Source organism: Anolis sagrei, chromosome 1 (genome assembly GCF_037176765.1).
Source record: "Anolis sagrei isolate rAnoSag1 chromosome 1, rAnoSag1.mat, whole genome shotgun sequence".
NCBI classification, from domain to species: domain Eukaryota; kingdom Metazoa; phylum Chordata; class Lepidosauria; order Squamata; family Dactyloidae; genus Anolis; species Anolis sagrei.
In genome coordinates this window covers 250,565,639-250,579,717 of record NC_090021.1, presented here as the reverse complement: position 1 = coordinate 250,579,717, position 14,079 = coordinate 250,565,639, and the positions used below count along the sequence as shown (strand labels likewise).

The following is a 14,079-nucleotide window of genomic DNA, read 5'->3' as shown; positions in this document are numbered from 1 at the left end:
ATTATGGAGAGGATTTTAAATAAGAAGTAGACAGAAGCTCAACTGGAGGAAATTATTCTGGAAACTGAGCAAGTTTAAAGTACATGATCAACAACTACTTGAAATGAATGTACACAAGGGGTACTTTGAGGGAAAATACACAATGGTTTGAAACAAATTCAAGTTTTAATTTTTTTTCTGCACAGGTTTTCTGTCATGACATATACAGTAATCTCTACAACATAACACAATGTAATTGTGTGAAAATACCAAATTAGTTATACACATACTGATAAATAAATACATTTGCTTCAGAATACCAAAGTGTTTCTTTAAAAATTGACTTCATAAAAGCACATTTTCTCAGGTTTATCTAAAACTCCATATAGTTTAAAACAAACAAATGCTTGACTGCTCAAACAGGACAAAACAGTCTTGTGCAAATCGACATAACATTCTAAGCATTATGCAAAAATATGACTGCTTAAATATTTGTTCTCAGTCCTAATTCTCAGTGCCCGCCCACCCCCACTTTTTAACTCAAACACAATTTAAAACAAATTGAGACAGGAACATTGTCAAATTCTACTAGAATGATCATTGGTTTACTTTTAAGAAAGGCACAGTGATAAATTAGAAAATGTTAGCCAGGGGTAAAGTACTGCGAGCAAACTTGGTTCACCTAGTTCCAGTTTCTGCTTCCTACAGTTGAAAAGCCAGCTGAATACAAAGACAAAACACATTTTTTTGAAGAGACAAGTTAAATATTAAATAGTCTGGGCTCAATCCTACAAATATGTATGCCTGGCTATATTATTTCACAATCCATTTCGTTTAAGATAGGGATGGGCCCCTCAGGATTACTGCACACAACAGAGATGTGTAGAAGCATAGTAGAAAGGGTTAACCACCGTTAGTGAGTTGTTAGCGAGACATATATTGGAACTCAACAGTAAAGCTGTTGACTTTTTCTCACAAGTTGAGTATCTCTTAATGGGAACCCCGACACTTAAAATACTCCAGAATTGTCCATATGGATGGATGAGATAGTGGCATCTTTGCTTTCTGAAACTGAAATCCCAAATGCTTCTGATCCCAAGTTTGGTAGTTTCGATAAGGGATACTCAAGTGGTACCTCTTCATAGTCAGGACCTAGCCAAAGAAGAGATCTGCCTCCGTATTCTGTCCAGTGTTCGACCCTTTTGAGCAATAGACCCTTTTAGCTGCTTCAAAACATAATTTCAAATGCAACACTTTCCTCAGTGCTCTTGTTTTGTTTTGACAATAATTGTTTCTTTTCTCCCAATATTTCCATAGTTGTGTTCATTAACCAGTACTGATTTGTAGGGTTGACCACAATCTCAGTGATACGCAAATGTGCCCTGAGTGTTTGGAGGTGGGATGTTAGCATGACATTAATTATTTGCAAGAAACATAAAAACAAACAATAATGTTTGTACAATAATGAAGGAGGCAATGCAGTAAAATATGGACATACCTCTGCCAGCTTCTTTATCGAGTGAAATCCTACTTTTAATTTATGCAGAGAAATCCAACTCTTGACACCTGAGACTTATATTTTGTTGTGTGCCTTACAAGTTATTTCTGACTTATGGCCACCCTAAGGGGGGGTTTCCTTGCAAGACTTATTCAGAGGGGAATTTGCCATTGCCTTGCTCTGAGGCTGAGAAAGTATGACTTGCCCAAGTCACCCAGTGGATTTCCAAGCCAAGCAGGGATTCAAACCCTGGTCTCAATGGTGTCTAACACACAAGCCACTACAGCATACCTTTTATTTCAGCAAGCTGCCACAGATAGGCAAACATGCCAGTCAGAAAAAAATAGACATATCCAATGAAAAGCAGCCCATACTGATCATTAGTGTTGAGAAAATAATGTTTCTGATTGAAACCTACATACTAGAAGAGAAAGAAAATATTACATAATTGATGCAATCATTTTGCAAGTATCTGAACACACCAAAAGCTAGTTATCAACTGAAAGGGCCGAGCCAAGACTTCTCGAATATTTTTAAATGGACAAAATATTCACACATAATTCTCTCCAACTGCACTTGATAGTGCAATTTTACTTAAGAAAAAGAGCTTACATGAGCAACAACTGTCTACCTCCTTGTCAATAACATCAGAATCAGTCCTTAGTGTAACAGGATTAGTAGTTTACATAGTATAGAAATGTATTTCATAATAATTGGATCTAGACCTCAGAACATTTGTATTTCCTTTTATAAGAATCTACCACCACCCAAGGCAGAATATTTTGCTGTGCAGCCTCACAGCAAAAGATTCTTTTTATTTTGAATGAAAACTCTCTGGAAGTTATTTTAGGTGAAATGCACTTTGCTGTGTAATGCAATGCATTTTTACACAGTATATTGGCACTGAGCATTGTAGTTTTTAAGAGATTTTGTTTTGCAGGATTATTTTACCTATCCTACCTATACAGTACGTGCTTGAAACACATTTATTTTACACAGTTGTCATTTCATCAAAGCTTCAAATGTTACTTGGAGAAAAAAGGAGGATTTACATTTCATGCCACCAACTTATGCTTTTAGCCAACAGGAAAATTACTTTTTAAAATGGTGTGTTTCTCAAATTACAAAAAAAAAAATGATTTAAAATAATTATTTGTTCTTGCAAGAGACACTTTAGAAGGTCTGGCAATTGTGCAGGTTTTAAAAGAGTCAGGATTCAAAATTAGAAATAGGTGATTTGCCTATTGATGTGTATGGCTGTGATAGCCTTTTTCCCCATACATGATACCACTGCCAATAAAAGCTAAATGGCTATTGATAATGTATTAAATAATGAAGTGTCTCATGAACAAGGCACGTTAAGTCAATGGCCAAATTATGTAGTGGGATTTGGTAAGGATGAGGGACTAGGATCTATATTAGTACAATGGAATCATATACCTGGAAGTATAAAATATGAGGAATGTGTACCCTATAAACTGAGATTGGTTTCCTACTACTCATGGCTTCATTCCATAGTAGCTTGCGAACCATTGTTCAGTAGGGATGCTGAAAGTCTACAGTAGTTGCATTTTCAAACTTTGTTATTTTCTGGACACCTTTTCTGCATAGGAAAACTCTAAACATTGGCCATAAATGTCATGTGTGTTGCAGAAGACTCTGGGACACATTTTTGGGAACACAGGATAGTCATGAAGTATTCTGCCCAAGCTTTTTAGAGCCTCAACATCACATCCAATGACAACCATAGCAACAAGAACAGTCCAAAATGAAAAATGATACTCCACTGCAGGCAACGTATGTTACTGGTGGCCAAGATTTCCGAACAGGAAGCTTGTCTGTCATTATTGACTTTCTCACAGATAAACTTTCAAACAACCTGAACTCCTGGCTCTTCTTACTGAAGAAAGGGGTGAGGAATTCTTAATCCAGTTTAAGTCCCTTACATAAGCTTTTTGTTTCTGGTACCTGGTTTCATTTTCAAGAATAGGTGTGAATACAATCAACATGTTTTGTCTTTCCTTTTTGAGGATCAGTAAAAAGCCAACCAATTATTAAAAAAAAGAAAAGAAAGACACAATATAGAACTTGGGGAGCCAATTCTGAAACATATCTGTCTAGGATTAACAAACCTATGGCACTCAAGACCTTCTTTGACGTTTTAATTCCCCTCAGTATATTTACATGTGGCTACAAATGATGTGAGCTATAGTGCAACAATCACTTTCCAATCCTCTCCTTGTCAAGCAGTAACTGCAAATGAGACTTTACATGATGCAACTGGTCTTCCTTTTTCCTTTCAACTTATGGAAGTGTAGAAAAGGATCACTTTTTACTCTGCAAATCAATGGCTTACACCAACCCAATTCATGAGTATTATAAAACATAACACAACCCTTGGATAACCACAAGCATTTTTTTAGGAGCTCTACTACAGTGTTTCCCAACCTGTGGGTCCCCAGATGTTTTGGTCTTCAACTCCCAGAAATGCTAACAGCTGGTAAACTGGCTGGGATTTCTGGGAGTTATAGGCCAAAACACCTGGGGACTCTCAGGTTGAGAACCACTGATCTGCTATGCTGAATGGGGTTGACTACCATTGTTGGTAGAGAATGACTGCCTTAAAGTATATTCTTTTGAATACTCTCCTGTGTATTCAAAACATTTGTGCATTCAAATCTGAGTTCGTAGTCACTTTGCAGTATGCCTTTTGTTTCTAACTATGCCAATTTCCTTTTACTAGTAGTCAGAAGCACCAGTGAACCTTTCAAGCAACAAACTTGCAAAACTGCCTATTAACTATTCTTGAATTCTGCAGTGTAACTCTACAACTAAAAAATCTTAGACAGTGTTAGCCTCAAATAAATGAAAATAGCTTTTAACTGCTTTTTACCAATACTGCACCACTCTTAGCTTTGTAGACTCTAACACCAATCCTGCTTACATGTTTCACATCTCTTGAAGGTCCCCAACCTACCCTGACATTTTATTTTACTCCAAATGAAAATGTGACATGGAGAAGAGGTGAAATGGGGAGCAAAGCACATGTTTGCAACCCTTGCTAGAGGTAGTGTCAAAGAGGTACAGGAATGAGGGAAGGGTGGTGCCCTGGGTGTTTTTCTTTCTTTTTAAATTAGGCAACTGAAGACCATCACATGATTTATACAATGGGAGGATGCAGGGTGTAGATTGGCACTGAGCTGGGGTTTGCTCTGCATTACAAATTGTACTGGGAGAGCTGCCATTCTACACCAGCTGCATTTGTCCATCAGCAACTTTTATAGAATTAGTGAGGATTTCTCTTGGTAGAGGGATGGTGTGTAAGAGAGACAGGGAGGATTTCAGAGCTTTAATCAACCAAGGGCCTATCTACATGGACCACAAAGTTGAAACTGATATGGATCAACACATATTTATCTGCATTGCATGGCAACGAACCACCCTGGCTGCTGAAGTCCGGATGGGCCAACAGCACTGAACCAGGTTTAACATCATTGCCACCCTTACCTTCACTTTCACTTGTCCTCGGCCTAGCATACCACGAAGTGTAAAACTGCTACTGATCATAACTCGTCACATCCATTAACATTGGCCAGAGTGACAAAGACACACACAAGAGAGGACTGGGAAAGAAGGAATTGCTCCCTTCTTTCCCTTCTCTCTTCTCTGATCATTCTGGCCAAAGTCAGATGATGTTTCATACCCGCTGGTTGCCACTAAGCTACGGACGAGAGGGGGAACTGCTGTGGCTATTTCCAAATAAGAAGTGGCCCAACTGTTCACATGTTCACAAAACAAGGGAAGCTCTGGAACACCCCACTACTTTTGTTATGTGGGACAGGTCTGCAATAACTGAACTTGACCTGTGCGTCTTGTGAATGTCAACTGCACCCCCACTTTTGTCTCAAAAAATCTCTATTTTAAAGATGACTTTGGAAAATCAAATCAAGAAGATATAGGGAAAAAAACCCATGGGGAAGAAACAGGCGAGCTTGCATTTCAAATCAGAGAAAAGCATTTTCAATTATCCCCCTAGAAAAAAAAGATAAGCGACAAAATCCATTGTCTTTTGATATTGATCAATTCCCTTCCCCCAGCCAACCAGCATTTGGGGGCAGAGTTGTGCCTGGTGCTATCCAGCTGCCATCGTGCAGATGGGGAACCTACTGGAGCCCAGAAAGGCTGAAAGCAGTTTCTTTTTCCTCAGCAGCTGATCTGTCCTCAGCCACTGCTTGGCCACAGGGGAGTGCACTGCTCATATTGGGCTGCCACTGTGCAACTGGTGAGAAGGCATTACAAAAAGAAGTACTGAATACCTCCTTCCACACCACAACACCTGAAAAGTAATTACACTGGTTTAAATCCTGATCACAATTCTGCAGTAGTTAATTTTAGGCTAAACTATTGCAGAAATGTCCTTAGGAAAAAGTCCTATTGAAGCAAATGGAAGTAAAGCGTATTATAGAAAAGTTCAAGCTGCATGACACCCTTCTAAGTAATGAATTGTCAAAGGCTTTCATGGCCGGAATCACTGGGTTGTTGTAGGTTTTTCCGGGCTATATGGCCATGTTCTGGAGGCAATTTTTCTCCAGGAGAAAAATTGCCTCCAGAACATGGGCATATAGCCCGGAAAAACCTTCTAAGTAATGTTTCAAATATTTTGAGTACTCTGTGGTTTTTACTCCATCAAGTAATACAGCAGTGCTTATCACACCTAACAACAGCGTAAGTACTGTTCAGATTGACAAGGAATTGTCTCTATGTAAATACACTTAGAATAATGCCATAGAGGTTGACTCTGCTAAGTACCACTTTGTGTGTTGCTTTTCTTCTTTTGGAAACGGCCAAAATCAGCCATACCTCATTAATCTTAAGGGCACTTCTGTATGCCAGCAATCCTACAAATGTGGCCTATTTAAATACAATTGTGCCCGATTGGGTTTGACCCCAAGCATGTATTTTGAGGCTGGAGCTTCAAGATTTCAGCAAAAGTATAAGCATAGAGTTTTAAGCTAAATTTTATTCACGGTGACCACTGGAATAATGCAGAAGGAATAAGAAGGGAATACAATTTCTGGAATGCTTTATAAGCTGGCTTTCATTTATTTGCTTTTCATTTTCATTTTCATTTAGCACAAGCGACAGGGCTATGCTCACTCTAATCTTTTGCTTCCCTGACATTTACCCAACAATCACCTTGATATTTCTGCTATTGGAGTAACGCCATGACAGCAAAGAAAGCTATGTAAAGATATATATTTTTAAAAGGGCACTGCCTAGAAAAAACAAAAAAAGAATTGATAGCCAACTTCTCAGCTCTCCGAGTCTACCTATATACAATTCATCTGCACATCGTTTCCCTGCATAATACAGAACATCTTGCTTTTTGCAGGGTTTAGATATAGAACTATGGGAAAGTCTGGACAGGGTATGGGGAGACAAGGAGGCCCTTTTCACATAATTACTTGTTATTTTACTGTCTAACAATCTCCTTTGTGGACGTGGTCTTGAAAGTCCTAGAGATAGTATCACTTTTGTTTCTCATTTGTTCTACACACACCATATTTGTTCAAGGGAAAAAAGGCCAATGACAGTGAGTTTGGAACAAAAATCAAATTGAAAATCATATGGCATCTTCTCAAATCCCTGAAATCACTGCTCAAGAGTTTCTGTTAGGAAAGCCAAAGGGACCACAAAACAACTTACTTACTTATAAATATGAACACACATTGTGTCTAGTCAAAGGAAACCATATACTCTTAAATCGTTGCTTCATTTGGCTAGCAAAATTAATGCCATTCAAAAATATTACCTATGCAGTGACATCACTATACATCTTTCAATATTATTTTGCCCCCACCTTCAGAACATCCTCCATTTATCAAGGTACAGCCAACACCCTAATTACTAAAACCACTGAAGTAAAAATAAAAAATAAATACTAACAAGATCCCTTCGTTAGTATACTGGAACTTAGCAAATGCTTGCCCAATCATCTGAATGAATGTTTTGGTTTCACATGGAATTACAGACAAGAGGTTTTGCACCACCAGGGCTTATTTGGTGACTTCTCTATGCATAGTGCCTACTCTTGTAATGGTGATGGGATAACCTGAGTCCTTTTTCACACACTGATCAATTTAGTGTGCAAGTAATGCACATTTATTTCTGGATTGTAGCGCATAGTTCTCACATATTTACATACAGCATACATAACATTTTCTTAGTGCTTGGATATAACTATAAAAAGAAAATAAAGTAAAGAAACAGCTATACTTTTAACAGATAGCACATTCATGCTCTTGTAATTGCTGAGTTTTATTGTGACGTTGCCTTAGGTGCCTTTACTAGGTAAGCAGTTAGTAACTATTAAAAATAAGTACTGTACATGTTTGTAAATCTTTACAAATTCTTGTTCATAAACATGATGGCCTTTATGCTATGGCAGATGGTATAGTGTTAACAGGGCTTATTTTGAACCAGATTTCAGTCTCACCACCAGATTCAAATGCCAGTGGCCTTAAAGCGCACTATGTAAAATAATATGAGTGTCCTTGAACACATGCAGAGTGTTTTTCCTCATCAGTGAAAAACTAGAACCATATCCCAAAGACATGGGGGCAGAGTAAGGCAGAGCAAAGCTTCTAGGGATGTTTGAATTCCTCTCCTTGAAAACTAAGTCCCAAGAAGCAAATATCTAACAGATAGGATTAGGTGGGGACAGAGGTGTGTTTGCTATTCTTAAAATTTACTACCACTTGTAAAATACCATCTAGTATTTGATAACTCAGGAGACAGAATGGAGGAAAGATCCATTTGGCACCCTGTCCTTCCTGCCACCGTGTCAATAAGCAGGGCATGGAGGCAAAAGCCCTCTCTTACAGATGCCCCACTTTACCAAGCAGTAATATACTACATTTCTGCCTGTGTAGTCCTATTAAGAACCTAATAGTTTCCAATAGGCATATCTTCCATGAGAATCCAGAATATGAAAAAGCTATGTATTTTTTCAAGCACAACTCTCAGAGCCCTTTAGCCAGCATGGGTTAAGTTGTACCTCCAGAAACGTAATATTTCCAAGGTGTGAAATGATTGTTAAAAATCCACATCATTGCTCCAACCTGTGATAATGAATCTCCTATATCAGTTGCTCATCATGTGAACGTTTGCCTGTTTTCTTTGTCTGCCCTAATTTACTACCAATTAATTCTATGGGATGACCTCGTTCTACTATTATAATGGAGAAATAACATTGCCATCAGTTTTCTTCACACTATCCATACTTTTACAATCTTCTATTATGCTCCCTTTTCATCCTTTTCTTTTATCTGACGCGTTTGCTTTTCCAAAGCCTCCTCAAGACCAGGACTGACTTAACACAGAAAGAGATTCTTACAAAGAATGAAAAAGCACTCTTCCTTCAAAGTACTGTCATGTTTTCACTTGAAACAACACATCTCTATAGGACACCCAGCTATTGAGCTTGAGCTTGTGAGATTCTGTTCCAATTATTTCAAGGGCCAAAGAGGTAAGTGGGGATGTAGGAGATGTACCCAGATTAGCTTTTGGGAATTCTTTTGGTGACAAAGATCAATTATACTCCTTCCCTTCACCCAAAAACACAATGTCATAGCCCTGACATTAAGTTCTAATCTAAAACCTGGAGTTCTTTGGTGCTAAAATATGGTCTTTCCTAACAGGAGTGGTGCAAGATGTCAAAGGCAGAAGGATACAGGGCACTCAATTTCTCCCTCTGATTCCTTCCTCAGATTGAGGCATTTTTGTCTGGGCAATAATAGAAAATGGACAGTTATTTATAAAATTGCTGAGTTATTTTTTTGCAAGCCACACTGATGCTGTAAAATAGGACAGTCCTACAAGTCAGTTTCCACACTTCCTTGCTTTGGAAAGTAACCAAGGGGCCTTCCAGAATGGTCTTTTACAGAGCTCATCCTGTGGCCAGAGAATAGCCACCAATGTTTTCCAGAGAAGAAATGCTCCCTTTGCCCCAGATAGGGTAGAGTGACTTCCCATCACTCATGCTTCATTCTCTCAGAACAGCACATCAACTCACCTCATTGGAAAGCCACGTCTGCTTCTATAGTGAAGATGAGGAGCTTGGTGCATCATTAGTCTTTCCAAAAAAAGAATTCACCTCTTCATCTTCTTCACTATACTAGAAGCTGTAGTGTCTCCCTGGAGAAACTAGAGCTTCCTAACATGTTTTCCCAGATTAAAAAAGAGCTTTTAAAAATTACAGTTTTATCACTTTTGCTGGGGTCCTGCAGCCCAAACACCCATGAAGATGGAGGGCCTACTGTGTATAGAAACCCTGCCTATAAGGAATGCACGTATGAAATTCTCTGGAACATTTTTAGTGGAATGGCTGTAGAGATGAACTATTTTCTATTGCCCATCTCAAAAAAACACTCTTCTTCTCAGTGGTGGTTCCACTGAGACTCTTTCACCTCTCCTATTACTCCATGAAAGACATTTAAGAAATCTACATCCCAAATGCAAACTTGTCCACAGAAATCTCCTTGTGTCCACATTTGTGAAACATTCAGAAAACAAACACACAGAATAAATTTATCCAACTCCATGAAATTACACAGCCCAGAGGATCACACACTGTCCTGTTGTCACAAGTCAATCCTTTTTTACTACAGGGGAAATTGTAAACTAGGAAGATTGGATCTCATTTTCTTATTGTATAAAAGCAGAGATAAACATAGTCGTAACATAAGAGTATATCCCACTGAAATCAATCGAACTTTAATTAGTCTCTACTAAATTAGGTCTCATTGATTTCAAAAAGTCTGCTCTATGCATCACTAAATCTGAATCTAACCAGATACATTTCTATCTGGTAATACAAACGTATTGTTAAAAGTTAGTCTACACATTCCTATTGCGATGAGTATTTTCTTTGACTGATGTTCACATTTTGAAGCAGAAATCCCAAAAACTCTTCATAGGAAGTACTTAATAAAAATCAGTCTAATTAAAACTGCAACTCTTATCCATGCCATTCAAACGTAAGCAGCATTGATATCTATATGGTTTCTTTTCAACTATGTATGTACAGAACTGCTGTCTAATTGTAGGTGTATGTCTAATGTTCCATAAGCTTCTTCAGAATTGTGTTAAAAGTTTCCCCCTGACATTAAGTCCAGTTGTGTCTGACTCTGGGGGTTGGTGCTCATCTTCATTTCTAAGCCGAAGAGCTGGCATTGTCCATAGACACCTCCAAGGTCATGTAGCTGGCATGACTGCATGGAACACCATTACGTTCCCACCGGAGCAGTACCTATTGAGCTACTCATATTGGCATGTTTTCAAACTGCTATGTTGGCAGAAGTTGGAGCTAACAGCGGAAATTCACCTTGCTCCCTGGATTCAATCCGCTGACCTTTCAGTCAGCAAGTTCAGCAGTTCAGCGGTTTAACCCGCTGGACCACTGGGGACTCTGGAATTGTGTTAAGTTTACCCCATTTTATACATTGTTAAGGAAAGGATGGTTTTCTGGAGTTAGACCTCAACTATCCCACAATGTGGTATCCCATAGTCCTCTGTCCCATCTTCCTTCCCATTGAGTGGACAAAGTGCAGCAGCCACTTTCTCCTGCCCTTTTATAGATATCATAAGATAGACTTTTTCTGCTGGGTGAACTATTCTTATGTAGATTTTTCCAAACTAATTATATGGTCACTGTTTCTTTTCATATGGTAACAACAGCACTTAGCTGGGAGCAAAAATTTGAAAGTTCAGGGTTTTGTTTTTTAAAAAAAATGATACAGTGGCGACCTCAAAGCATAGCAGGAATGCCAACTTGAGTATATAAAAGATTAGATCAAAAAATCTAATTTCAACACTGGCATAAGCCAAGTCAAATGCATAGAACTGACTGTATATCTGGAGAACTGGATACATGTATGCATTTACTACAGTCTCAAGCGCAAGAACCACTCAAAGCAATATTGATAACCCTTTTACAGCTAAGCCAGAGGTATTCACTCTCTTCCTGATGTGGCCAGAATGGTGCTTCCTCAAACTAGACCTTGTTGTATCCTGGTAACCTCTTTCCTGTAATATCTTATTGCATGCAACTAACTTGGAATCAGGGCTTTAAGCCATTCTTCTTTGAAAACAGTATTATGAATTATTTTTTAACTGAAACAATTTCCAAGTGGGTGATTTATGCAAGAGGCTGAATTCTGAAATATTTTGATCCATAAATGAAAAAGGTAACATTACAAATGTTACAAGAAAACAAGATAAACTTAAAGCCAGGGTGGAAATTTTGACATGCTCCCTCCCTCAGCCTCTGAGCTCAAAAAAGGAATTTTCCTAAGGCCCTTTCTACATTGCCATATAATCCAGATTATCAAAGCAGATAATTGGGATTTTATATGGCAGTGTAGAAAAGGCCATAGTCACTGGCACTTTCATACTCACATATGCAGCCAATAGATCTTTCTGATTAATTTAACAAACACCCAGGCTATATAGATTGAAAAAGACAAAACAAATTTGTAAAAACTGTTTATAATAGTTCCAGAAGCTTCTACACAACTGCCTTAAAGGGGCAGCTGCATAAAGATGTTTTCATTCAAATAGTGAAATGCTATTAATTTAAGATCATTTTTTTAAATAACCTATGAAGCTGCCTTGTACTATATAAGCCAGACCTGTCCTCTGGTCTGTTCTGATGGACAGGCATTCTCCAGGGTCATAGGTAGAAGTCTTTCCAGAGTCTTACCTGAACATGTCACAGATGGAGCATGAGACACCAGACAAATCACATGACAAAAATAATTACCCCAACCTTGAATTACTGTTGTAATACAATATATATTTCTAGTATCCATATGACGATGTTGCAGTATAATTCACCACCTCCCTTTATAAAATATCAACGAATTTGCACTTGAATGTGAGATTGAAATGAAAATGCAATTTATGACACCTTGGAATACAAGTGACTTGTGCAATATTTAATTTGTGCTTCCTACTTCTCTCCCACTCATCCTCTGCCAGAATCAAAGACTCATTGGGTCATACCCACATAAACATTGTCCCAAATGAAGCGCAGTCTTTAAATGCCACCTTCATCTGTATTTCTTTCTGTTTTTAAAAGTGCATCTTTCTTGTGATCTTGTTTCTAAGGTGGATGATGTGCCGTCCTCATGGTATTTAATGGCATTTTTGAGATACCCTTACTGCCTCTGAATACTTCTTAAATCCAAAACCAGATTTGTGTTGCTGTAGCTTTCATGGATTTAGGGAGAAAAAGACACATCACTCCCATTGGCATTTTTACTTCAGCCATGATACAGTACATGGCACATCTTCATAACATAACTGAGAACATTAGATAGGACTTCTATTTACACATTTCTGCAGCCACTTCCAGAAAAATAGAGAATAGGTCTGTGTGTGTGGAGGGTGTGTGTGACATATCTTGAAAGTCCTGTATTTTAAAATATTTTCTCTCCAGCAAAAGGGTTGGTCTTTTGCAAAAAAAAAAAAAAAAAAATTACCTGCCCCATGAGAGTATGAAACCACTGATAACACCAGAGGAAAATGTGGAATGTTTGTTTTCTTCTTCCAGTGGCACATGGTTTTGGTTGTAGAGATGTAGCTTCTTCATTCACAAGCCAGCTTGCTGTCAAAACTGGACAGGGCAATAGCAAAGGCTTGAAGTGCACACATTGGATAGTTGTAGTCCATGGTGAAAATATCCTCAGCCACACGACCAAACTGCATCACAATATAGTCAGCTGAAAGGAAGCACAAAGACACGCAGAAAGTATGTCAAAAGAATTTGCAGCCCACATGAGCTCTGCATATATTGCACTAATAAAGCCATTTTTTAAATAGATCAATAATAAAATCACTATTTTTAAAAAGAGGATGGGGGGCAACCATTCTCTTCTCTTCAATTGGATAAAATTTAAGTCAGGAAATGCTTTTTTTCCCTCTCTCTGAGGGCTGAAAAGGGTCTAATTGAGCTAATGCCCAGCTGTGAGTTATCTGGCACCTCTAGGCATAGCACAGATGTCCTCATAAAGGGCAGAGGCAGGAAACAGCAAAGATACAGGAAGGGAGAACAGAGCAGCGGAAGACAGCTGCAGGAATCAGGAAGAGTCGAGCCAAGTCACCCTTTTAATCCTGCCTCATCTCCACAACCTGCTGCCCTGGTAGAATCCCTTCCGCCACATTTTACTGGGACATCACTCAGCGTCACTCCAAGTTAACATCTTAAATTAGACTATGGAGCAAAGGGAGAGTGCAGTGCTGTTGCCAATGGGATGAGGGAGGATATTTCCCCAGTATATCCCTAAATAATATTTTGATATCCTTGGAGACTTATCAAGGGGTGCACAGTTTGTCTGTGTTGTGAATTCTGGAAAGTCTTCACAGGATGACTGTTCCATCTTTGGCCAGACAACAACTGGAGAAAAAGGATATTACAGGGAAATGTATTTTTCAGTAAATTTCTTGCACTCTCAAAAACTGTTGGGTGATAAGCCTAAGGCCCCTTCTACACTGTCCTTATAACCTAGGATCTGCTTATCCCTGATTATATGGCAGTGGAG

General features: G+C 38.6%; 1 protein-coding gene across 5 annotated transcripts in view; it reads right to left on the bottom strand.

Annotated features, from left to right (window-relative positions):
- Positions 1-146: 146 nt before the first annotated feature.
- The window catches only part of TUB (TUB bipartite transcription factor), a 209,834-nt gene continuing 195,901 nt past the window's right edge, over positions 147-14,079 (bottom strand). For all 5 annotated transcript variants that reach the window (XM_060767386.2, XM_060767366.2, XM_060767394.2 and 2 more), the window contains one exon: positions 147-13,260. In XM_060767386.2, coding sequence (XP_060623369.2) covers positions 13,127-13,260 — 134 coding nt within the window. In that variant the 3' untranslated portion in view covers positions 147-13,126. The remainder of the gene's footprint in view (positions 13,261-14,079) is intronic.